Source organism: Arachis hypogaea, chromosome 19 (genome assembly GCF_003086295.3).
Source record: "Arachis hypogaea cultivar Tifrunner chromosome 19, arahy.Tifrunner.gnm2.J5K5, whole genome shotgun sequence".
Classification (NCBI taxonomy): Eukaryota; Viridiplantae; Streptophyta; class Magnoliopsida; order Fabales; family Fabaceae; genus Arachis; species Arachis hypogaea.
In genome coordinates, this window is record NC_092054.1 from 50523699 (window position 1) to 50550967 (window position 27269).

Sequence of the window (27269 nt, forward strand, 5' to 3'; positions counted from 1 at the left end):
ATGTTGGATCGCTTGGGAGGTTTTTATCGTCGGTTCATCAAGGACTTTAGCAAAGTCGCATTGCCCCATTCCCGCCTACTACAAAAGGATGTAGAATTTCATTTCAATGAAGATTGCAAAAAGGCTTTTGACAAGTTGAAGGAAGCGCTAACCACAGCTCCTATTGTGCAAGGCCCAAATTGGAATCAACCTTTTGAGATCATGTGCGATGCCTCGAATCACGCTGTAGGTGCTGTGCTAGCACAGCGCGATGGTAATGCTCCTTACACTATAGCATATGCATCAAAAACTCTAGATTCGGCTCAGTCGATTTACACCACCAATGAGAAAGAGCTTTTAGCCATTGTTTTTACTCTAGACAAGTTTTGACCCTATTTGCTAGGCTCTAAGGTGGTGGTGTATTTGGACCATGCTGCTTTGAAATATTTGCTAAAGAAGAAGGAGTCAAAGCCTAGGCTCATTATGTGGATATTACTTTTGCAAGAATTTGACTTGGAGATCAAAGATAGAAGTGGGTCTCAAAATCTAGTGGCGGACCATTTGAGTCGCCTCGAACATTTAACTTTGGATCCCACTCCTATCAATGACTCATTTCCCTTAGATACCTTGCAAGCAATATCCCAAAGCACCCCATGGTTTGCCCCGATAGCTAATTACTTGATCGCTCACGTTTTTCCCCCACAATTTTCAAGGCATCAAAAAGATAGATTGAGAAGTGATGCTAAGTATTATCTTTGGGATGATCCACATCTGTGGAGGCATGGAGCGGATCAAGTAATTAGGAAGTGCGTGATGGAATCTGAGTTCCAGTCTATCCTTCAATTTTGCCACTCATCTTAGAGTGGGGGTCATTTTGGCCCACAACGAACAATGAAAAAGGTTTTAGACTGCGGATTCTGGTGGCCCACTTTGTTTAGGGATGCCAACCAATTTTGCGAATCCTGTCATCAATGCCAGAAATCTGGAAATACCTCTCAGAAAGATGAGATGCTGATGCCAAGGCATTTTGGCCAGTTTCACTGACCTTTTCTTTACTGTTTTTAAGGTAGTTTCATGCAATTTTTTAGGAAATAAGCTAGTTTTGGGTAGATATTCACTTACATCTTGATTCAAGCAAATATTGTGAACTTTGAATGATTTCATGAGAATTTTGCATGAATTATATGATAAATTGGATGATGCATGATCCCATGATTAAGAGCAAGACTTTGATGCACTTTGTTTGATTGATTTCAGGCCAAAAGAAGAAGAGAAGAAGCCACGTTAGTGGCTACGTTAGTTACACTAACGTGGGCACTAACGTGGAAGGAAGGAAAGCCCCAACGTTAGTAAGAAAAGTTAGTGGCATTAACTTTGAAGAAAGGAAATGGAGCCAACGTTAGTGACACTTAACATTATCACTAACGTTGGACCAAGCTCATAAGTGGCCACGTTAGTTGCCACGTTAACTTAGTTAACGTGGCCTCTAACGTTAAGAAGTAAAGGGGAAGCCAACGTTAGTGACATTCAACTTTATTACTAACGTTGGCCAAGTCACAATAAGCCACGTTAACTCCCACGTTAACCTAGTTAACGTGGAAGCTAACGTGAAGAAACAAGGTGGTCGACAACGTTAGTGACACCAAACATTGTCACTAACGTTGGAAGGAACCCACACAAGCCCCAATAAGCCACGTTAACTCCCACGTTAACCTAGTTAACGTGGAAGCTAACGTGAAGAAGGGAGGTGATCGCCAACGTTAGTGACACCCAACATTGTCACTAACGTTGGAATGAGCCACACAAGCCACTATGAGCCACGTTAACTCCCACGTTAACTTAGTTAACGTAGGCAAAAGTCCCACCTGGCAGCCTGACCATACCTTCTTCAAACATGCATAACTTGAGCCACAAAGCTCCAAATGAGGTGATTCCAGTGGCATTGGAAAGTAGGATTCTAGAGATTTCCAAGCATATATGGCACTATATAGTTGACACTAAATTTGAGGGAGAAAACCTGCCCCGAAAGTGCCAAGATGAATATGGTATCAACCTGTAGTAAGGCCAGCTGACATCTTCACCTTCCAAGAAGTGTAACTCGAGTTGTAGAGCTCCAAATGATGCGCTTCCAAGGGCATTGGAAAGTAGACATCCAGGGCTATCCAATAATATATAATAGTATGGGGTGAACACTAAGTTTCAGCTTCAGAAACTGGCAATAATGAAGCCCTGATCGCTAGCGTTATTGGCTCTCAAGTTTTTCATTAACGCTAGCAACTATGCCAGCGACCATGTCCACTTCAAAGGTACATAACTTGAGCTACAGAGGTCCAATTGAGGTGATTCCAGTTGCGTTAGAAAGCTGACATGCAGAGGTTTCCAGGAATATATAATACTCTATAGTGGGCATGAAATTGGAGTACAAACAAGAGGCATCTTTTAAGCCCCAAAAACACCAACTGGGCAGCAAGTGCAACGTTAGCCACAATAACTTTAGCACTAACGCCACACTTGTAGCGTTAGTGTGGCTAACTTTAGCACTAACTTTAGCACCTGTACCTCAACTTGACTCACTCTCTCTCAAGTCCACTTCAAAGCTCAAGCAAGCAAGCCCACAATTTTCAACCAATCAAGACCACAAGAAGCATCTAGAATAGGAATTTTCATTTAATTGTAATTTGCTTTTAATTTCATTTTGTAATTTAGGAGAGCCTATATAAAGGCCTTAGTCTTTACATTGAAAGCAATCTTGAAAAGGGGGGACTGAGATTCTGGAATGGGGGATTGAAGAGGGGTCTTCGGACTCCCTCCCCTCACACACTTTTCCTTCTCTTTCTTTTAGTTGTAATTTTGATTTATGAATGTTGAATTTTCAATTTTAGTTTTAATCTTCATCTTTACTTTTCTGCACTTTTTTTCTTTTCTATTTTTGTAGAGCAATGATCAACTAACTCTTTACATTGGGTTAGAGAGCTCTATTGTGATTCAATGGATTAAGTGTAGTTCTTATTCTTCTTCTTCTTTCTTTCCTCTTGATTTTACTAGAGAGCTTTCGATCTTCATCCAATTGGGTAGTTATCTTGGAAAAGAAACTATTCATACTTGGATCTCTTCTGAACCTTAAAAGAGGAATGAAGAGATCATGCTAGAAATGCTTTCTCATGCTGGACCAAATTGGGTGTGGATGGATATGTGACTATAATCCTTCCAACACTTGATTTGGGAAATGCATGTGGTATAATCAGTGACCATACTTCATCTCTTCTCATGAGCAATTGACCAAGGAATTGGCTATTGATCAAGATTTGAGAGATTGAATTCCAAGAAATTAGAATTCGATCAATTAAGATTGCCAAGGAGATCAATGAATGCATTGATTGAGGAAGAGATGATAATGAACTTGATCCGGAGGATTGCAATATCTCTTGATCCCAATGTTCATTTTATTTTTTAGTTCTTACATTTTATTTTCTTGCCATTTTACTTCTCTGCACTTTATTGCTTTCTTTACTTTCATGCAATTTACATTTCCTTGCTGCTTATCACTCCAATATGATTCGTCTAACTAGAATAATCAATTAACCATTGATTGCTTAATCCGTTAATCTCTGTGGGATTCGACCTCACTCTATTGTGAGTTTTTACTTGACGACAAATTCGGTACACTTGCCGAAGGGAGATTTGTTGAGAGACAAGTTTTTCGTGCATCAAGTTTATGGCGCCGTTGCCGGGGATTAATTGTGATTAACAAACTACCGGTTGATTGATTTACTAGATTAGACACTTTTCTTTTGTCTTTATTTTCTTTTGCTTCTTTATTTTCTTTTGCTAACTAACTGTTTGTGATATTGCCTCACTGGGAATTTCCTCATCTGTGACAATGGAGATTCAAATTTTCTTTTGGTGATTATTGTTTGAGACAGAGCTTTCTGCAGCAAAGAAAGGAGCATCTGGTGCACGAAATTGTGATCTCCAGGCTCAAACAAATCCTGGTAATGGCTCCAAAGCTTGGTGCTCTGATCTTAATTCATAATATGTCACAACTTCGATACAACTAACCAGCAAGTGCACTGGGTCGTCCAAGTAATACCTTACGTGAGTAAGGGTCGAATCCCACGGAGATTGTTGGTATGAAGCAAGCTATGGTCACCTTGCAAATCTCAGTCAGGCGGATTTAAACATGATACTTTATTAGATTTAAAATAAACAATAAAAGGGATAGAGATACTTATGTATATTCATTGGCAGGAATTTCAGATAAGCGAATGGAGATGCTTTTCATTCCTCTGGACCTCTGCTTTTCTGCTGTCTTCATCCAATCAGTCTTACTCCTTTCCATGGCTGGCTTTATGTGATACATCACCACTGTCAATGGCTACTTTCGGTCATCTCACGGGAAAATGATCCAATGCCCTGTCACGGCACGGCTAATCGTCTGGAGGCATCACCCTTGTCAATGGCTTCATCTTATCCTCTCAGTGAATAATATGCTCACGCACCCTGTCACGGCACGGCTATTCATCTGTCGGTTCTCGATCATGCTGGAATAGGATTTACTATCCTTTTGCGTCTGTCACTAACGCCCTGCAATCGCGGGTTAGGAGCTCGTCACAGTCATTCAATCATCGAATCCTACTCGGAATACCACAGACAAGGTTTAGACTTTCCGGATTCTCTTGAATGCCGCCATCATTCTAGCTTACGCCACAAAGATTCCGGTTAGGAGATCTAAGAGATACTCATTCTAGCTTAATTCATGTAGAACAGAAGTGTTTGTCAGGCACGCGTTCATAAGGGAGAAGGATGATGAGCGTCACACATAATCATCACCTTCATCACGTTCTTGGGTGCGAATAGATATCTTAGAAGAGAAATAAGAAGAATTGAATAGAAAACAGTAGTACTTTGCATTAATCTTTGAGGAACAGCAGAGCTCCACACCTTAATCTATGGAGTGTAGAAACTCTACCGTTTGAAAATACATAAGTGAAGGTCCAGGCATGGCCGTGTGGCCAGCCCCTCTGATCTAAGAACCAGGCGTCCAAAGATGTCAAATACAATAGTAAGAGGTCCTATTTATAATAAACTAGTCACTAGGGTTTACAGAAGTAAGTAATTGATGCATAAATCCACTTCCGGGGCCCACTTGGTGTGTGCTTGGGCTTGGGCTTGAGTGTTACACGTGCAGAGGCCATTTGTGGAGTTGAACGCCAGTTTCTGTGCCAGTTTGGGCGTTCAACTCTGGTTTTGGATCCTTTTCTGGCGCTGGACGCCAGATTTGGGCAGAAGGCTGGCGTTGAACGCCAGTTTACGTCATCAATTCTTGGCCAAAGTATGGACTATTATATATTGCTGGAAAGCTCTGGATGTCTACTTTCCAACGCAATTATAAGCGCGCCATTTCGACTTCTGTAGCTCCAGGAAATCCACTTTGAGTGCAGGGAGGTCAGAATCCAACAGCATCAGCAGTCCTTTTTCAACCTCTGAATCTGATTTTTGCTCAAGTCCCTCAATTTCAGCCAGAAAATACCTGAAATTACAGAAAAACACACAAACTCATAGTAAAGTCCAGAAATGTGAATTTAACATAAAAACTAATGAAAACATCCCTAAAAGTAACTAGATCCTACTAAAAACATACTAAAAACAATGCCAAAAAGCGTATAAATTATCCGCTCATCACAACACCAAACTTAAATTGTTGCTTGTCCCCAAGTAACTGAAAATCAAATAGGATAAAAAGAAGAGAATATACTATAAATTCCAAACTATTAATGAAACAGAGCTTCAATCATATGAGCGGGACTTATAGCTTTTTGCCTCTTGAATAGTTTTGGCATCTCACTTTATCCATTGAGGTTCAGAATGATTGGCATCTATAGGAACTCAGAGTTCAGATAGTGTTATTGATTCTCCTAGTTCAGTATGATGATTCTTGAACACAGCTTCTTTATGAGTCTTGGCCGTGGCCCTAAGCACTTTGTTTTCCAGTATTACCACCGGATACATAAATGCCACAGACACATAATTGGGTGAACCTTTTCAGATTGTGACTCAGCTTTGCTAAAGTCCCCAATTAGAGGTGTCCAGGGTTCTTAAGCACACTCTTCTTTTGCTTTGGACCTTGACTTTAACCGCTCAGTCTCAAGTTTTCATTTGACACCTACACGCCACAAGCACATGGTTAGGGACAGCTTAGTTTAGCCGCTTAGACCAGGATTTTATTCCTTTAGGTCCTCCTATCCACTGATGCTCAAAGCCTTGGGATCCTTTTTATTTGCCCTTGCCTTTTGGTTTTAAGGGTTATTTGGCTTTTTCTGCTTGCTTTTTCTTTTTCTTTCTATTTATTTATTTATTTATTTTTTTGCCTATATTTTTTTTTCTGCAAGCTTTGTTCTTTGCTGCTTTTTCTTGCTTCAAGAATCATTTTTATGATTTTTCAGATTATCAAATAACATGTCTCCTAGTCATCATTCTTTCAAGAGCCAACATATTTAACATTCTTAAACAACAACTTCAAAAGACATATGCACTGTTCAAGCATTCATTCAGAAAACAAGAAACATTGTCACCACATCAATATAATTAAGCTAAGTTCAAGGATAAATTCGAAACTCATGTACTTCTTGTTCTTTTGAATTAAAACATTTTTCATTTAAGAGAGGTGATGGATTCATAGGACATTCATAACTTTAAGGCATAGTTACTAACTACTAATGATCATGTAATGAAGACACAAACACAGATAAGCACATAGAAAACGAAAAACAGAGAAAGTAAGAACAAGGAATGAGTCCACCTTAGTGATGTCCTTGAGCTCTTCTATGTCTCTTCCTTGTCTTTGCTGCTCCTCCTTCATTGCTTTTAGATCTTCTCTGATTTCATGAAGGATGATGGAGTGCTCTTGATGTTCCACCCTTAGTTGCTTCCAATAATTGTGTGGAAGAAAATGTATCCCCTGAGGTATCTCAGGGATCTCTTGATTTGCAGTCAAATGTTCTACCACTGAGCTATAGACCCTTGATAGAAGCTTTTGTCTTCCCTTTCTTCTTTCTAGAGGCTTCTCTGGCCTTAGGTGCCATCAATGGTTATGGAAAAAAACAAAAAAGCTATGCTTTTTACCACACCAAACTTAGAATGTTGCTCGCCCTCGAGCAAAAGAAGAAAGAATAGAAGAATAAGAAGAAGATATGGAGGAGATGGAGGGAGATGTGTATTCGGCCATATGGGTGGGATTGGGTGGGAAAGAGATGTTGAATTTTGAAGGAAAGTGGGTGTTTGGATGTGAGTGGTAAAGGGTTAATTAGGGAAGAGTGTTTATTGGGAATAGAGGATGATTGAGAAGAGAGAAGAGAGTGAGTGGAGGTGGGTGGGGATCCTGTGGGGTCCACAGATCCTGAGGTGATCCTGTGAGGTCCACAGATCTTGAGGTGTCAAGGCATTTACATCCCTGCACCAATTTAGGCATGCAAAATGCCCTTGCACACAACTCTGGGCGTTCAGCGCAGGTTGGTGCCCATTTTGGGCGTTCAACGCCCATTTGCTGCCATTTCTGGCGTTGAATGCCAGAACCATGCCTGTTCTGGGCGTTCAGCGCCAGAACTATGCTCTGTTCTGGCGTTTGAACGCCAGACAGATGCTCCTCCAGGGTGTGATTTTTCTTCTGCTGTTTTTGATTCCGTTTTTGATTTTTTTGTTTATTTTGTGACTCCACATGATCATGAACCTAAGAAAACATGAAAAACAATAAAAATAAGAATTAGATAAACATTGGGTTGCCTCCCAACAAGCACTTCTTTAATGTCAATAGCTTGACAGTGGGCTCTCATGGAGCCTCACAGATGTGCAGAGCTTTGTTGAGACTCTCCAACACCAAACTTAGAGTTTGGATATGGGAGTTCAACACCAAACTTAGAGTTTGGTTGTGGCCTCCCAACACCAAACTTAGAGTTTGACTGTGGGGGCTCTGGTTGACTCTGCTTGGAGAGAAGCTTTTTCTGCTTCCTCTCCATGGTTGCAGAGGGAGATCCTTGAGTTTTGAATACAAGGGAGTTCTCATTCCATTGAAGGACTATTTCACCTCTGTCAACATCAATCACAGCTCTTGCTGTGGCCAGGAAAGGTCTTCCTAGGATGATGGATTCATCCTCTTCCTTTCCAGTATCCAGGACTATGAAATCAGTAGGTATGTAAAGGCCCTCAACCTTTACTAATACATCTTCTACTTGTCCATAAGCCTGTTTTCTTGAGCTGTCTGCCATCTCTAGTGAGATTTTAGCAGCTTGCACCCCATAGATTCCCAGTTTCTCTATTACAGAGAGGGGCATGAGGTTTATTCCTGAACCAAGGTCACACAGAGCCTTAAAGATCATGGTGCCTATGGTACAGGGTATTATGAACTTTCCAGGATCCTGTCTCTTCTGAGGCAATGTCAGTTGATCCAGATCACTTAGTTCATTGATGAACAAGGGAGGTTCAACTTCCCAAGTATCAATGCCAAATAATTTGGCATTCAGCTTCATGATTGCACCAAGAAACTTGGCAGTTTGCTCTTCAGTAACATCCTCGTTCTCTTCAGAAGAGGAATACTCATCAGAGCTCATGAAGGGCATAAGGAGGTTCAATGGAATCTCTATGGTCTCCAGATGAGCCTCAGAGTCCTTTGGTTCCCCAGAGGGAAGCTCCTTATTGATCACTGGACGTCCCAGGAGGTCTTCCTCCTTGGGATTCACGTCCTCTCCTCTCCTCACAGGTTCGGCCATGGCGCTTATGTCAATGGCCTTGCACTCTCCTTTTGGATTCTCTTCTGTATTGCTTGGGAGAGTACTAGGAGGGATTTCAGTGATCCTTTTACTCAGCTGGCCCACTTGTGCTTCCAGATTTCTAATGGAAGATCTTGTTTCATTCATGAAACTTACAGTGGCCTTAGATAGATCAGAGACTAGATTTGCTAAATTAGAAGCATTTTGTTCAGAGTTCTCTGTCTATTGCTGAGTTGATGATGGGAAAGGTTTGCTATTGCTAAACCTGTTTCTTCCACCATTATTAAAGCCTTGTTGAGGCTTTTGATCCTTCCATGAGAAATTTGGATGATTTCTCCATGTTGAGTTATAGGTGTTTCCATAAGGTTCACCTAAGTAATTTACCTCTGCTATTGCAGGGTTCTCAGGATCATAAGCTTCTTCTTCAGAAGAAGCCTCTTGAGTACTGTTGGATGCAGCTTGCATTCCATGCAGACTCTGAGAGATCATATTGACTTGCTGAGTCAATATTTTATTCTGAGCCAATATGGCATTCAGAGTATCAACTTCAAGAACTCCCTTCTTCATAGGCGTCCCATTACTCACAGGATTCCTTTCAGAAGTGTACATGAACTGGTTATTAGCAACCATGTCAATGAGTTCTTGAGCTTCTGCAGGCGTTTTCTTTAGGTGAATGGATCCACCTGCAGAGGTGTCCAGTGACATCTTTGATAGCTCAGATAAACCATCATAGAATATATCCAGGATGGTCCATTCTGAAAGCATGTCAGAAGGACACTTTTTGGTCAACTGTTTGTATCTTTCCCAAGCTTCATAGAGAGATTCACCTTCTTTCTGTCTGAAGGTTTGAACATCAGCTCTAAGCTTGCTCAGCTTTTGAGGTGGAAAGTACTTGGCTAAGAAAGCCGTGACCAGCTTATCCCAAGAGTTCAGGCTGTCTTTAGGTTGAGAATCCAACCATAATCTAGCTCTGTCTCTTACAGCAAAAGGGAAAAGCATGAGCCTGTAGACTTCAGGATCTATTCCATTAGTCTTAACAGTATCACATATCTGTAAGAATTCAGTTAAGAACTGAAAAGGATCTTCGGATGGAAGTCCATGAAACTTGCAGTTCTGCTGCATCAGAGAAACTAATTGAGGTTTCAGCTCAAAGTTGTTTGCTCCAATGGCAGGAATGGAGATGTTTCTTCCATGTAAATTGGAATTAGGTGCAGTAAAGTCACCAAGCATCCTCCTTTCATTATTATTATTTTCGCCTGCCATCTCCTCTACCTGTTTGAAAATTTCTGAAAGGTTATCTCTGGATTGTTGTATTTTAGCTTCTCTCAATTTTCTCTTCAGAGTTCTTTCAGGTTCTGGATCTGCTTCCACAAGAATGTTCTTATCCTTGCTCCTGCTCATATGACAAGGAAGAATGGCCAGAAAAATGATAATAATAATAGAGATCCTTTATACCACAGTATAGGGATCCCTTTGTAAGTAGAAGAAGAGGGGGAGATAAAGGATGTGATGTAAAGGAAGAAACACAACTGTGAAGATTGGAATGTGAGATGAGATGTTAGGACATGAATGAATAAATAGAATGAGATGGGGGAGGAATAATTTTCGAAAATTATTTTGAAAAGGAGTTAGTGATTTTTGAAAATTGGTTTTTGAAAATTTGTTAGTATTTTTCGAAAATTTTTTTGAAATAAAAATAAAAATAAAAATAATTAGTTAATTAAAAAGAAATTTTTGAAAAAGGGGGAGATATTTTCGAAAATTAGAGAGAGAGAGTTAGTTAGGTGGTTTTTGAAAAAGTTAAGAAACAAACAAAAAGTTAGTTAGTTAGTTGAAACAAATTTTGAAAAGATAAGAAGTTAGGAAGTTAGAAAAGATATTTTGAAAAGATATTTTTGAAAAAGATAAGATAAGAAGATATTTTTGAAAAGATATGATAGAAAATAGTTTTTGAAAAAGATTTGATTTTTAAAATCTCAATTAATGACTTGATTCATAAGAAATCACAAGATATGATTCTAGAACTCAAAGTTTGAATCTTTCTTAACAAGCAAGTAACAAACTTCAAATTTTTGAATCAAAACATTAATTGATTATGTTATTTTCGAAAATTTGGTATAAAAATAAGAAAAAGATTTTTGAAAAATATTTTTGAAATTTTCGAAAATAACTAATAATTTTGAAAAAGATTTGATTTTTGAAAAGGATTTTGAAAAAGATAAGATTTTCAAATTGAAAATTTGATTTGACTCATTGGCAACAACTTGATTTTTAAAAATTTTTGAAAAAGTCAATTCAAATTTTCGAATTTGATGAGAGAAACATGGAAAGATATTTTTTTTTATTTTTGAATTTTTATGATGAGAGAGAAAAACACAAAAAAATTGCAATGCATGAAATTTTTAGATCAAAACATGTGATGCATGCAAGAATGCTATGAATGTCAAGATGAACACCAAGAACACTTTGAATGTCATGATGAACATCAAGAACATTTTTTTGAAAAATTTTTAATGCAAAGAAAACATGCAAGACACCAAACTTAGAATTCTTTAATGCTTAGACACTAAGAATTCAAGAATGCACATGATAAACATGAAAAGAAACAAAACAAAAAATCATCAAGATCAAACAAGAAGACTTACCAAGAACAACTTGAAGATCATGAAGAACACTATGAATGCATGATATTTTCGAAAAAATGCAAGATGCATATGCAAGTGACACTAAACTTATGATATGACTCAAGACTCAAATAAGAAACACAAAATATTTTTGATTTTTATGATTTTCTAATTTTTTTGGATTTTTATTTATATTTTTCGAAAATTTAAAAGAAAAAATAAGGATTCCAAAATTTTTAATATGAATTCCAGGAATCTTGCATTCTTAGTCTAAAGCTTCAGTCCAGGAATTAGACATGGCTCACTAGCCAGCCAAGCTTTCAATGAAAGCTCCGGTCCAAAACACTAGACATGGCCAATGGCCAGCCAAGCTTCAGCATGTAATTCAGATATGACATGCCTGACATACTCATTACCAAAGGAATAGACATGGCTTTACAGCCAGCCAGGCTTCACATGCTTCATGAAACACTAGAATTCATTCTTAAAAATCTTGACTAAATTTTTGAAAACATTTTTAATTTTTTTTTTTCGAAAACAGATGAGAGATTTTTGAAAATATTTTTGAAAAATTTTTGAAGAGAAAATAAAAAGAAAATTACCTAATCTGAGCAACAAGATGAACCGTCAGTTGTCCAAACACAAACAATCCCCGGCAACGGCGCCAAAAACTTGGTGCACGAAATTGTGATCTCCAGGCTCAAACAAATCCTGGTAATGGCTCCAAAGCTTGGTGCTCTGATCTTAATTCATAATATGTCACAACTTCGATACAACTAACCAGCAAGTGCACTGGGTCGTCCAAGTAATACCTTACGTGAGTAAGGGTCGAATCCCACGGAGATTGTTGGTATGAAGCAAGCTATGGTCACCTTGCAAATCTCAGTCAGGCGGATTTAAACATGATACTTTATTAGATTTAAAATAAACAATAAAAGGGATAGAGATACTTATGTAGATTCATTGGCAGGAATTTCAGATAAGCGAATGGAGATGCTTTTCGTTCCTCTGGACCTCTGCTTTCCTGCTGTCTTCATCCAATCAGTCTTACTCCTTTCCATGGCTGGCTTTATGTGATACATCACCACTGTCAATGGCTACTTTCGATCATCTCACGGGAAAATGATCCAATGCCCTGTCACGGCACGGCTAATCGTCTGGAGGCATCACCCTTGTCAATGGCTTCATCTTATCCTCTCAGTGAATAATATGCTCACGCACCCTGTCACGGCACGGCTATTCATCTGTCGGTTCTCGATCATGCTGGAATAGGATTTACTATCCTTTTGCGTCTGTCACTAACGCCCTGCAATCGCGAGTTAGGAGCTCGTCACAGTCATTCAATCATCGAATCCTACTCGGAATACCACAGACAAGGTTTAGACTTTCCGGATTCTCTTGAATGCCGCCATCATTCTAGCTTACGCCACGAAGATTCCGGTTAGGAGATCTAAGAGATACTCATTCTAGCTTAATTCATGTAGAACAGAAGTGTTTGTCAGGCACGCGTTCATAAGGGAGAAGGATGATGAGCGTCACACATAATCATCACCTTCATCACGTTCTTGGGTGCGAATAGATATCTTAGAAGAGAAATAAGAAGAATTGAATAGAAAACAGTAGTACTTTGCATTAATCTTTGAGGAACAGCAGAGCTCCACACCTTAATCTATGGAGTGTAGAAACTCTACCGTTTGAAAATACATAAGTGAAGGTCCAGGCATGGCCGTGTGGCCAGCCCCTCTGATCTAAGAACCAGGCGTCCAAAGATGTCAAATACAATAGTAAGAGGTCCTATTTATAATAAACTAGTCACTAGGGTTTACAAAAGTAAGTAATTGATGCATAAATCCACTTCCGGGGCCCACTTGGTGTGTGCTTGGGCTTGGGCTTGAGTGTTACACGTGAAGAGGCCATTTGTGGAGTTGAACACCAGTTTCTGTGCCAGTTTGGGCGTTCAACTCTGGTTTTGGATCCTTTTCTGGCGCTGGACGCCAGATTTGGGCAGAAGGCTGGCGTTGAACGCCAGTTTACGTCGTCAATTCTTGGCCAAAGTATGGACTATTATATATTTTTGGAAAGCCCTGGATGTCTACTTTCCAACGCAATTGGAAATGCGCCATTTCGAGTTCTGTAGCTCCAGAAAATCCACTTTGAGTGCAGGGAGGTCAGAATCCAACAGCATCAGCAGTCCTTTTTCAACCTCTGAATCTGATTTTTGCTCAAGTCCCTCAATTTCAGCCAGAAAATACCTGAAATTATAGAAAAACACACAAACTCATAGTAAAGTCCAGAAATGTGAATTTAACATAAAAACTAATGAAAACATCCCTAAAAGTAACTAGATCCTACTAAAAACATACTAAAAACAATGCCAAAAAGCGTATAAATTATCCGCTCATCAGCATCCATCATATTTTAGTCAATCAAATTTCATGGGAAACTCTCTACCCCCACAGAATGATTCACTTTACTATGCTCATGGTGGGTGGGAGTATCAAGAACATGAAATGGGGTACTTTTTAGAGCCACAAAATGGTCCATATTTTGGTGAAATTGATCACTACTCAAGTTGTGGCTGGGAAGATCAAAATCAAGTAGATTTCACTCATTCATACCCCAGTCATCAAGAGCCATCACCTCTCAATTATACAATTTTACCTCCAAGTTTTACATGCCTAAATTCTTCATCATTTGAGTATGCCTCAGCACAAAAGTCTATCCCAAATCCATACAATTCATTTCACCATCCACAAAACTCAATCCATTACCCACAAAAGTCATACCACTCTCAGAACATAAAACCACAAAACAACCAATTCCATTCACAAAGTAGCCACCCTCAACCTCCAAATTTCACCCCAGCTGCACACCCTCCCCTCGAGGATAAGCTATCAAGGATAGAGAACCTACTGGCAATGCTCTTGGAAGAATATAAGGACACAAGGACTTTCCAAGAGGAAGTAAAAACCATTATGCAGAACCGGTGGGTTGCCATTAAGAAGCTTGAGGCACAAGTTGGATATCTATCAAAGCAAATCACTACCCACAATTCTCTCAGTGATACCATGGCAAACCCAAGGGAGGAATCAGAAGAACAAGAAAAAGAGGCACCCATACCAAGTGAGATTTCTATGAAGAAGGAGGAGGTTATGAGAGTATATAAGCCTAAGGCTCCATACCCACAGAGGTTACTAGTGGTGATAAAGGAACATACAAACTCACTCCCAAAAGACTCAATGCAACATCATGTAGAAGAAAGGGAGGAAGTCAATCAAGGGAGTCCACACTCCAAGGAAACAGAGAGTTGCATAGAGGGTGAGTTCATTGAACCACCAATTCAAGAAGTTCTTGATGAAGAGGATGCTCCAACCATCATACAATACCCAAATCCTAAAATCAAGGTGGTAAAGGCAATCAACATGAACACTAACAAAAGGATGGTGACCAAGAAAAGAAGGACAATATCCATGAAGAAGAAAAGGTCAACCAAAAGCCATCCCAACCCTACCCCAACAAGCAAGTTTACACAAGCTAACAACAAAAGAAAGCTTGCTGAGGAGAGGCACTCAAAACAAGGGGCATTAACTGGCTCCTCTTTCCTCTTGAGGTCATTCCTCTTAACAAACTAGAAGAAGAGGAAGAAAGTCATGAACAATATGTCAAGCTAATGACAGTAAAAGAGCACTTGTTGGGAGGTAACCCAACCGTAGGTAATATTTCCTTGCTTTGCTTAGTTTAGTTTCAATAATTTAGCATATGATTACACTCTAAGTTTGGTGTTGCCATGCAACAATTTGAATTTCAATCTTCACTGGGTACTTGCAACATTCTAGATTGACAGTGGCACACTAAGTTTGGTGTTGCCACTTAACTTTCATGCAAAGTACCATGCCAACACCACTTATTAATGCAATCAAAATGTCTCTGTTTGTATCTCTTGTGTCTTTATTGTATCCTTAACCTTGCTTGCTGAAACACATGCATACTCACACTTCATTCTAAGACATTCATGATTCATCATGGACCCCGTCACCACTGTTTTAATTGTTGCCTGAGTATAAGCAATCATTTTATGTCTGGTGTAGTAAGGGGAAGAATAGGAGAAAAAGGGCAACAACAATGAAGATAAAATACAAGGTGGTAAAGTTCCTTTCTCCTCTTACTTATTTCCAGCACTTTAATTTGCATGATTGTCTTCTATGTTCTTTGTATGTATGTGTGCTTTCTCCTTGTGAATAAGCATGATAATTCTGTCTTTTAAACTTTTTATTGATTAAGGCTGTGTTTTCTAGTCTGAATGTCATTACTGCATCCTTACTTTGCTTACTTTTATGCTTGTCCCTTTGAATCAAATGAAAAAGAGAATGGGTGTTTTACAAAAGACCAGAGTGGAGTTCATACTATGGAGTAAGTTCATGAGTTTATGGTGTGATCATAAGTTAGCTAAGTTGGTTCAACCATAAGGTGGGAAGACAACTATCTGTCAGGAATACTATGCTTGAGACACACCCCATGAAACTAGCTAAATAAGAAGATCCTAATAAGAAAAAAGGAAGGAACAATAAAGGTTGAAAAATAAAAGAAAAAGAGTAAGCAATAAGGCTACGCACCAATGGTTTTAATCTTAAGGCATGTGTCTGTGGTGCTCCTGTGTGAGGGATCTACTTGGATGAATAAGCTCTTAGGGGTGCCTTATCACTTGGTAACTTGGGTTAACTAACTCGGGATTATCAGCTGAAAGTCTACTATCAAGAGTAACCCTCACTACAGAGCATTTAGTAACCCAAAGAGGTGCTGGACACTAAGGTCTCAAGAAAAGAAAATAAATAAACCATATGCCTGTGGTGTGTATGTATGGGGGAGAGACTTGAGCAAGTAAGTCCTAGGGGTGCTTCAACATCTAGCACCTTGAACCAACTGGTTCGGGAGTGTTGGCTGAAAGCTTATTTTAAAGATTTGCCCCTTACAGAGCACTTAGCTTAAAGAACACAAATAAGCCCTGAAATGACAACAAAAGGATCAATGAGTAAAAGTCTCATGGGATGCAATCAAAGTGAGTATTCTAGGACATGATAAAGGTCTGAAAGCTAGGAATGAACCTAAGTTGCTATGCATGAAACCACCATAAAACCAAGGACATGACTTCCACAAGAATGACTCATTTCTCTTGGCATTCCATTCATCATTCTCTTGTTCCAGTACTTGCTTAGGGACAAGCAAGCTTTAAGTTTGGTGTTGTGATGCCAGGCATTTTGGCCATTTTCACTGACATTTTCTTTACTATTTTTAAGGTAGTTTCATGCAATTTCTTAAGAAATAAGCTAGTTTTGGGTAGATATTCACTTACATCTTGATTCAAGAAAACATTGTGAACTTTGAATGATTTCATGAGAATTTTGCATGAATTATATGATAAATTGGATGATGCATGATCCCATGATTAAGAACAAGACTTTGATGCACTTTGTTTGATTGATTTCAGGCCAAAAGAAGAAGAGAAGAAGCCACGTTAGTGGCTACGTTAGTTACACTAACGTGGGCACTAACGTGGAAGGAAGGAAAGTCCCAACGTTAGTGAGAAAAGTTAGTGGCATTAACTTTGAAGAAAAGAAATGGAGCCAATGTTAGTGACACTTAACATTATCACTAACGTTGGACCAAGCTCATAAGTGGCCACGTTAGTTGCCACATTAACTTAGTTAACGTGGCCTCTAACGTTAAGAAGTAAAGGGGAAACCAACGTTAGTGACATTCAACTTTATTACTAACATTGGCCAAGTCACAATAAGCCACGTTAACTCCCACTTTAACCTAGTTAACGTGGAAGCTAACGTGAAGAAACAAGGTGGTCGACAACGTTAGTGACACCAAACATTATCACTAACGTTGGAAGGAACCCACACAAGCCCCAATAAGCCACGTTAACCTAGTTAACGTGGAAGCTAACGTGAAGAAGGGAGGTGATCGCCAATGTTAGTGATACCCAACATTGTCACTAACGTTGGAATGAGCCACACAAGCCACTATGAGCCACGTTAACTCCCATGTCAACTTAGTTAACGTGGAAGTTAACGTGGGCAAAAGTCCCACCTGGCAGCCTGACCATGCCTTCTTCAAACATGCATAACTTGAGCCACAAAGCTCCAAATGAGGTGATTCCAGTGGCATTGGAAAGTAGGATTTCAGAGCTTTCCAAGCATATATGGCACTATATGGTTGACACTAAATTTGAGGGAGAAAACCTGCCCCGAACGTGCAAAGATGAACATGGTATCAACCTGTAGTAAGGCCAGCTGACCTCTTCACCTTCCAAGAAGTGTAACTCGAGTTGTAGAGCTCCAAATGATGCGCTTCCAAAGGCATTGGAAAGTAGACATCCAGAGCTTTCTAATAATATATAATAGTATGGGGTGTACACTAAGTTTGAGCTTCAGAAACTGGCAATAATAAAGCCCTGATCGCTAGCGTTATTGGCACTCAAGTTTTTCATTAACGCTAGCAACTATGCCAGCGACCATGTCCACTTCAAAGGAGCATAACTTGAGCTACAGAGGTCCAATTGAGGTGATTCTAGTTGCGTTAGAAAGCTGACATGCAGAGGTTTCCAAGGATATATAATACTCTATAGTGAGCAAGAAATTGGAGCACAAACAAGAGGCATCTTTTAAGCCCCAAAAACACCAACTGGGCAGCAAGTGCAACATTAGCCACAATAACTTTAGCACTAACGCCACACTTGTAGCGTTAGTGTGGCTAACTTTAGCATTAAATTTAGCACCTGGACCTCAACTTGACTCACTCTCTCTCAAGTCCACTTCAAAGCTCAAGCAAGCAAGCCCACAATTATCAACCAATCAAGACCACAAGAAGCATCTAGAATAGGAATTTTCATTTAATTGTAATTTGCTTTTAATTTCATTTTGTAATTTAGGAGAGCCTATATAAAGGCCTTAGTCTTTACATTGAAAGCAATCTTGAAAAAGGGGGACTGAGATTCTGGAATGGGGGATTGAAGAGGGGTCTTCGGACTCCCTCCCCTCACACACTTTTCTTTCTCTTTTTTTTAGTTGTAATTTTCATTTATGAATGTTGAATTTTCAATTTTAGTTTTAATCTTCATCTTTACTTTTCTGCACTTTTTTTCTTTTCTATTTTTGTAGAGCAATGATCAACTAACTCTTTACATTGGGTTAGAGAGCTCTATTGTGATTCAATGGATTAAGTGTAGTTCTTATTCTTCTTCTTTCTTTCCTCTTGATTGTACTAGAGAGCTTTCGATCTTCATCCAATTGGGTAGTTATCTTGGAAAAGAAACTATTCATACTTGGATCTCTTCTGAACCTTAAAAGAGGAATGAAGAGATCATGCTAGAAATGCTTTCTCATGCTGGACCAAATTGGGTGTGGATGGATATGTGACTATAATCCTTCCAACACTTGATTTGCGAAATGCATGTGGTATAATCAGTGACCATACTTCATCTCTTCTCATGAGCAATTGACCAAGGAATTGGCTATTGATCAAGATTTGAGAGATTGAATTCCAAGAAATTAGAATTCGATCAATTAAGATTGCCAAGGAGATCAATGAATGCATTGATTGAGGAAGAGATGAGAATGAACTTGATCCGGAGGATTGCAATATCTCTTGATCCCAATGTTCATTTTATTTTTTAGTTCTTACATTTTATTTTCTTGCCATTTTACTTCTCTGTACTTTATTGCTTTCTTTACTTTCATGCAATTTACATTTCCTTGCTGCTTATCACTCCAATATGATTCGTCTAACTAGAATAATCAATTAACCATTGATTGCTTAATCCGTTAATCTCTGTGGGATTCGACCTCACTCTATTGTGAGTTTTTACTTGACGACAAATTCGGTACACTTGCCGAAGGGAGATTTGTTGAGAGACAAGTTTTTCGTGCATCAAGTTTATGGCGCCGTTGCCGGGGATTAATTGTGATTAACAAACTACCGGTTGATTGATTTACTAGATTAGACACTTTTCTTTTGTCTTTATTTTCTTTTGCTTCTTTATTTTCTTTTGCTAACTAACTGTTTGTGATATTGCCTCACTGGGAATTTCCTCATCTGTGACAATGGAGATTCAAATTTTCTTTTGGTGATTATTGTTTGAGACAGAGCTTTCTGCAGGAAAGAAAGGAGCATCCATCATATTTTAGTCAATCAAATTTTATGGGAAACTCTCCACCACCACAGAATGATTTACTTTACTATGCTCATGGTAGGTGGGAGTCTCAAGAACATGAAATGGGGTACTTTCCATAGCTACAAAATGGTCCATATTTTGGTGAAATTGATCACTACTCAAGTTGTGGCTGAGAAGATCAAAATCAAGGAGATTTCACTCATTCATACCCCAGTCATCAAGAGCCATCACCTCTCAATTATACAATCTCACCTCCAAGTTTTACATGCCTAAATTCTTCATCATTTGAGTATGCCTCAGCACAAAAGTCTATCCCAAATCCATACAATTCATTTCACCATCCACAAAACTCAATCCATTACCCACAAAAGTCATACCACTCTCAGAACATAAAACCACAAAACAACCAATTCCATTCACAAAGTAGCCACCCTCAACCTCCAAATTTCACCCCAGCTGCACACCCTCCCCTCGAGGATAAGCTATCAAGGATAGAGAACCTACTGGCAATGCTCTTGGAAGAATATAAGGACACAAGGACTTTCCAAGAGGAAGTAAAAACCATTATGCAGAACCGGTGGGTTGCCATTAAGAAGCTTGAGGCACAAGTTGGATATCTATCAAAGCAAATCACTACCCACAATTCTCTCAGTGATACCATGGCAAACCCAAGGGAGGAATCAGAAGAACAAGAAAAAGAGGCACCCATACCAAGTGAGATTTCTATGAAGAAGGAGGAGGTTATGAGAGTATATAAGCCTAAGGCTCCATACCCACAGAGGTTACTAGTGGTGATAAAGGAACATGCAAACTCACTCCCAAAAGACTCAATGCAACATCATGTAGAAGAAAGGGAGGAAGTCAATCAAGGGAGTCCACACTCCAAGGAAACAGAGAGTTGCATAGAGGGTGAGTTCATTGAACCACTAATTCAAGAAGTTCTTGATGAAGAGGATGCTCCAACCATCATACAATACCCAAATCCTAAAATCAAGGTGGTAAAGGCAATCAACAAGAACACTAACAAAAGGATGGTGACCAAGAAAAGAAGGACAATATCCATGAAGAAGAAAAGGTCAACCAAAAGCCATCCCAACCCTACCCCAACAAGCAAGTTTACACAAGCTAACAACAAAAGAAAGCTTGCTGGGGAGAGGCACTCAAAACAAGGGGCATTAACTGGCTCCTCTTTCCTCTTGAGGTCATTCCTCTTAACAAACTGGAAGAAGAGGAAGAAAGTCATGAACAACATGTCAAGCTAATGACAGTAAAAGAGCACTTGTTGGGTGGTAACCCAACCGTAGGTAATATTTCCTTGCTTTGCTTAGTTTAGTTTCAATAATTTAGCATATGATTACACTCTAAGTTTGGTGTTGCCATGCAACAATTTGAATTTCAATCTTCACTGGGTACTTGCAACATTCTAGATTGACAGTGGAACACTAAGTTTGGTGTTGCCACTTAACTTTCATGCAAAGTACCATGCCAACACCCCTTATTAATGCAATCAAAATGTCTCTGTTGGTATCTCTTGTGTCTTTATTGTATCCTTAACCTTGCTTGCTGAAACACATGCATACTCACACTTCATTCTAAGACATTCATGATTCATCATGGACCCCGTCACCACTGTTTTAATTGTTGCCTGAGTATAAGCAATCATTCTATGTCTGGTGTGGGAAGGGGAAGAATAGGAGAAAAAGGGCAACAACAATGAAGATAAAATACAAGGTGGTAAAGTTCCTTTCTCCTCTTACTTATTTCCAACACTTTAATTTGCATGATTGTCTTCTATGTTCTTTGTATGTATCTGTGCTTTCTCCTTGTGAATAAGCATGATAATTCTGTCTTTTAAACTTTTTATTGATTAAGGCTGTGTTTTCTAGTTTGAATGTCATTACTGCATCCTTACTTTGCTTACTTGTATGCTTATCCCTTTGAATCAAATGAAAAAGAGAATGGGTGTTTTACAAAAGACCAGAGTGGAGTTCATACTATGGAGTAAGTTCATGAGTTTATGGTGTGATCATAAGTTTGCTAAGTTGGTTCAACCATAAGGTGGGAAGACAACTATCTGTCAGGAATACTATGCTTGAGACACACCCCATGAAACTAGCTAAATAAGAAGATCCTAATAAGAAAAAGGGAAGGAACAATAAAGGTTGAAAATTAAAAGAAAAAGAGTAAGCAATAAGGCTAGGCACCAATGGTTTTAATCTTGAGGCATGTGTCTGTGGTGCTCCTGTGTGAGGGATCTACTTGGATGAATAAGCTCTTAGGGGTGCTTTATCACTTGGTAACTTGGGTTAACTAACTCGGGATTATCAGCTGAAAGTCTACTATCAAGAGTAACCCTCACTACAGAGCATTTAGTAACCCAAAGAGGTGCTGGACACCAAGGTCTCAAGAAAAGAAAATAAATAAACCATATGCCTGTGGTGTGTATGTATGGGGGAGAGACTTGAGCAAGTAAGTCCTAGGGGTGCTTCAACATCTATCACCTTGAACCAATTGGTTCGGGAGTGTTGGCTGAAAGCTTATTTTAAAGAGTTGCCCCTTACAGAGCACTTAGCTTAAAGAACACAAATAAGCCCTGAAATGACAACAAAAGGATCAATGAGTAAAAGTCTCATGGGATGCAATCACAGTGAGTATTCTAGGACATGATAAAGGTCTGAAAGCTAGGAATGAACCTAAGTTGCTATGCATGAAACCACCATAAAACCAAGGACATGACTTCCACAAGAATGACTCATTTCTCATGGCATTCCATTCATCATTTTCTTGTTCCAGTACTTGCTTTGGGACAAGCAAGCTTTAAGTTTGGTGTTGTGATGCCAGGGCATTTTGGCCAGTTTCACTGACCTTTTTTTTTACTATTTTTAAGGTAGTTTCATTCAATTTCTTAGAAAATAAGCTAGTTTTGGGTAGATATTCACTTACCTCTTGATTCAAGCAAACATTGTGAACTTTGAATGATTTCATGAGAATTTTGCATGAATTATATGATAAATTGGATGATGCATGATCCCATGATTAAGAACAAGACTTTGATGCACTTTGTTTGATTGATTTCAGGCCAAAAGAAGAAGAGAAGAAGCCACGTTAGTGGCTACGTTAGTTACACTAACGTGGGCACTAACGTGGAAGGAAGGAAAGTCCCAACGTTAGTGGGAAAAGTTAGTGGCATTAACTTTGAAGAAAAGAAATGGAGCCAACGTTAGTGACACTTAACATTATCACTAACGTTGGACCAAGCTCATAAGTGGCCACGTTAGTTGCCACATTAACTTAGTTAACGTGGCCTCTAACGTTAAGAAGTAAATGGGAAGCCAACGTTAGTGACATTCAACTTTATTACTAACATTGGCCAAGTCACAATAAGCCACGTTAACTCCCACGTTAACCTAGTTAACGTGGAAGCTAACGTGAAAAAACAAGGTGGTCGACAACGTTAGTGACACCAAACATTGTCACTAACGTTGGAAGGAACCCACACAAGCCCCAATAAGCCACGTTAACCTAGTTAACGTGGAAGCTAACGTGAAGAAGGGAGGTGATCGCCAACGTTAGTGACACCCAACATTGTCACTAACGTTGGAATGAGCCACACAAGCCACTATGAGCCACGTTAACTCCCACATTAACTTAGTTAACGTGGAAGTTAACGTGGGCAAAAGTCCCACCTGGCAGCCTGACCATGCCTTCTTCAAACACGCATAACTTGAGCCACAAAGCTCCAAATGAGGTGAGTTCAGTGGCATTGGAAAGTAGGATTTCAGAGCTTTCCAAGCATATATGGCACTATATGGTTGACACTAAATTTGAGGGAGAAAACCTGCCCCGAAAGTGCAAAGATGAACATGGTATCAACCTGTAGTAAGGCCAGCTGACCTCTTCACCTTCCAAGAAGTGTAACTCGAGTTGTAGAGCTCCAAATGATGCGCTTACAAAGGCATTGGAAAGTAGACATCCAGGGCTTTCTAATAATATATAATAGTATGGGGTGGACACTAAGTTTGAGCTTCAGAAACTGGCAATAATGAAGCCCTGATCGCTAGCGTTATTGGCACTCAAGTTTTTCATTAACGCTAGCAACTATGCCAGCGACCATGTCCACTTCAAAGGAGCATAACTTGAGCTACAGAGGTCCAATTGAGGTGATTCCAGTTGCGTTAGAAAGCTGACATGTAGAGGTTTCCAAGGATATATAATACTCTATAGTGGGTATGAAATTGGAGTACAAACAAGAGGCATCTTTTAAGCCCCAAAAACACCAACTGGGCAGCAAGTGCAACGTTAGCCACAATAACTTTAGCACTAACGCCACACTTGTAGCGTTAGTGTGGCTAACTTTAGCGCTAAATTTAGCACCTGGACCTCAACTTGACTCACTCTCTCTCAAGTCCACTTCAAAGCTCAAGCAAGCAAGCCCACAATTGTCAACCAATCAAGACCACAAGAAGCATCTAGAATAGGAATTTTCATTTAATTGTAATTTGCTTTTAATTTCATTTTGTAATTTAGGAGAGCCTATATAAAGGCCTTAGTCTTTACATTGAAAGCAATCTTGAAAAAGGGGGACTGAGATTCAGGAATGGGGGATTGAAGAGGGGTCTTCGGACTCCCTCCCCTCACACACTTTTCTTTCTCTTTTTTTTAGTTGTAATTTTCATTTATGAATGTTGAATTTTCAATTTTAGTTTTAATCTTCATCTTTACTTTTCTGCACTTTTTTTCTTTTCTATTTTTGTAGAGCAATGATCAACTAACTCTTTACATTGGGTTAGAGAGCTCTATTGTGATTCAATGGATTAAGTGTAGTTCTTATTCTTCTTCTTCTTTCTTTCCTCTTGATTTTACTAGAGAGCTTTCGATCTTCATCCAATTGGGTAGTTATCTTAGAAAAGAAACTATTCATACTTGGATCTCTTCTGAACCTTAAAAGAGGAATGAAGAGATCATGCTAGAAATGCTTTCTCATGCTGGACCAAATTGGGTGTGGATGGATATGTGACTATAATCCTTCCAACACTTGATTTGAGAAATGCATGTGGTATAATCAGTGACCATACTTCATCTTTTCTCATGAGTAATTGACCAAGGAATTGGCTATTGATCAAGATTTGAGAGATTGAATTCTAAGAAATTAGAATTCGATCAATTAAGATTGCCAAGGAGATCAATGAATGCATTGATTGAGGAAGAGATGAGAATGAACTTGATCCGGAGGATTGCAATATCTCTTGATCCCAATGTTCATTTTATTTTTTAGTTCTTACATTTTATTTTCTTGCCATTTTACTTCTCTGCACTTTATTGCTTTCTTTACTTTCATGCAATTTACATTTCCTTGCTGCTTATCACTCCAATATGATTCGTCTAACTAGAATAATCAATTAACCATTGATTGCTTAATCCGTTAATCTCTGTGGGATTCGACCTCACTCTATTGTGAGTTTTTACTTGACGACAAATTCGGTACACTTGCCGAAGGGAGATTTGTTGAGAGACAAGTTTTTCGTGTATCAGATGCCCCAACAACCGATAATTTTTTGTGAGATTTTTTATGTTTGGGGCATAGATTTCATGGGGACATTTTCAAATTCCAATGGGTTTGTGTACATATTGTTAGCAGTGGACTACGTCTCTAAATCAGTGGAAGCAATTCCTACCCGTTGCGATGACGCTAATATTGTTGCTTCCTTTTTGAAAAATAACATTATTTGTAGATTTGGGTCACCACGAGCAGTCGTGAGTGACCAAGAAACCCACTTTTGTAACAGGAAAATTGAGGCATTGATGAAAAAGTATGGAGTTATTCACAAAGTTTCTACAGCCTATCACCCCAAACCAATGGGCAAGCGGAAGTATCCAACAAGGAGATCAAAAGAATCTTAGAGAAGGTGGTTAACCCACAGAGGAAGGATTGGAGTTCTAGATTGGGAGATGCATTATGGGCCTATAGGACTGCTTACAAGACCCCAATTGGAATGAGCCCCTTCCGTATTGTTTTTGGGAAACCCTGTCATCTTCCAGTTGAGATCCAACATAGAGCCTTTTGGGCAGTGAAGAATTGCAATCCGGACTTAAAGGGGGCGGGAATAGAATGTAAGCTCCAATTGGAAGAATTAGAATGCCTTAGGTTGGAAGCATATGAAAATGCTCAGTTCTACAAGGAAAAAGATAAGGCATTCCATGACCAGAATATAAGGCGGAAGAACTTCAAGATAGGTGATGAAGTACTTGTATACAATTCAAGGTTGCGATTCATGCTCGGGAAATTGAGGTCTAGATGGGATGGGCCATTTAAAGTAGTAGATGTCAAGCCATATGGGGTGGTGGAAGTGATTCACCCCACTAATGGAGTTAAGTTCAAGGTCAATGGTCATAAGGTGAAGCTCTATCATACTCAACCCAAAAATGCCAAGGAGTTGGAGATCTTCCTCCTTGGTGAAGTTCCCAAGTGACCAATGAAGCCATGCAAGTCCAACTTAGGACTCTAAACTAAAGTGCTTGGTGGGAGACACCCCACCATGGTGACATTATTCCAACTCTATCACTTATTTATAGTCTTTTGCCTTGTTTGCCTTTTTGTGATATAATGGTTAGTTTAGGTTTGATTTGATGAATTTTGAGTTGTTCAAGTTGTATTGCTTGTGGACTATGAATTTGAGCTTATTTGAATGGTTTGGGGTTGGTATGCAGATATACTAAGGGTAGGAACCTTAGTTTTGAAGAGAAAAGAATTTTCTGAAACAGGGCATTTGTGCGTCCGCACCCACCTGTGTGTGCGCACAAAACTGAGTTTTTCGCCATCTATCCGGCCGCACCCACCTGTGCATCCGCACACGCTTTTTTGTGTCCTCTGGTCGCAGCGCCAGCACAGCCTGTGCATGCACGCTGCCCAGTTTTCTTTGACCTGTGCATGCACACAGCTACGTGCGTACGCACAAAACCCTCACATACTCTATCTGTGCGGCCGCACAGACGTGTGCACCTGCACGCAACTTGATAGTCCCTCTGGTGGCAGCGAGGGAACAGCTTGAGCGTGGGCACAACCTCCCCCACTTCTAGCCTCTGTGCGAGCACACGGACCTGTGTGCGCACGCACACATGATTTCGTCCTCAAGTTTAAAAAAAACCCTCTGTGCGATCGCACGCTGTATGCGTTTGCACCATTCTAAGTTTTCGTCTCTGTGCGTCCACACAGGACTTGTTCTGGGCAATAACAGGGCAACCTGCCCTGTTGAGAGGCAGTCTTCTCTTTTCTTTTTCTTCTTCATAGCTGTCCTCTCTCCCTCTTCTCTGCCCAGCCCCACCGGTCCTGGCCGCCACGGCCAGCCCACCGCCGGCGACCACTCCCTCTCTCTTTCTCTTTTCTTCTCTTCTCTTCCCTCTTTTCCTTCTTCCTTTCCTTCTCTTTTCTATATACACCACCAGTGAGCTCTCCCTCTTCCGATGTTGTTTCTTTTCCGGCGACCCCAACTGCCGTGGTCTCGCAGTGGCTATAAGAAGTGCCATTGTTCCTCCCCAATTCTTGTTCCTTTCCACCTTTATATCTAAGGTTCTTATTTTTCCTTTCTCCTTATGTTAATATTTTTGCGATTATTTCCATTCCTTTTATGTTGTTTAGATTTAATTAGTTGCTTTCTTTCTTGTTTCTTTGACTTGCAAAGTGTTGTTGTTTGATTGTTGGGATCGGTTATGAGCAAATTTGAGCTTAAT

At 39.6% G+C, this 27269-nt stretch overlaps 1 protein-coding gene and 1 non-coding gene across 2 annotated transcripts; both read left to right on the forward strand.

Annotated features, from left to right (window-relative positions):
- LOC140182264 (uncharacterized) lies at positions 1–26011 on the forward strand. Its single transcript, XM_072228409.1, has 3 exons — positions 1–253; positions 383–635; positions 25381–26011. The coding sequence occupies exons 1-3, from the start codon at positions 1–3 to the stop codon at positions 26009–26011; spliced, it is 1137 nt and encodes a 378-aa protein (XP_072084510.1).
- On the forward strand, positions 9501–9608 carry LOC112781638 (small nucleolar RNA R71). Its single transcript, XR_003192403.1, has one exon. It is a non-coding gene; the product is annotated as a small nucleolar RNA R71 (small nucleolar RNA).
- Positions 26012–27269: the final 1258 nt, after the last annotated feature.

Coding starts and splice junctions, on each gene's coding strand:
- LOC140182264 (XM_072228409.1), top strand. CDS start 1: ATGTTGGATCGCTTGGGAGGTTTTTATCGTCGGTTCATCAAGGACTTT. Junction 254..382: donor TGTGCTAGCACAGCGCGATG/GTAATGCTCCTT, acceptor CCTATTTGCTAG/GCTCTAAGGTGGTGGTGTAT. Junction 636..25,380: donor ATATCCCAAAGCACCCCATG/GTTTGCCCCGAT, acceptor AAGTTTCTACAG/CCTATCACCCCAAACCAATG.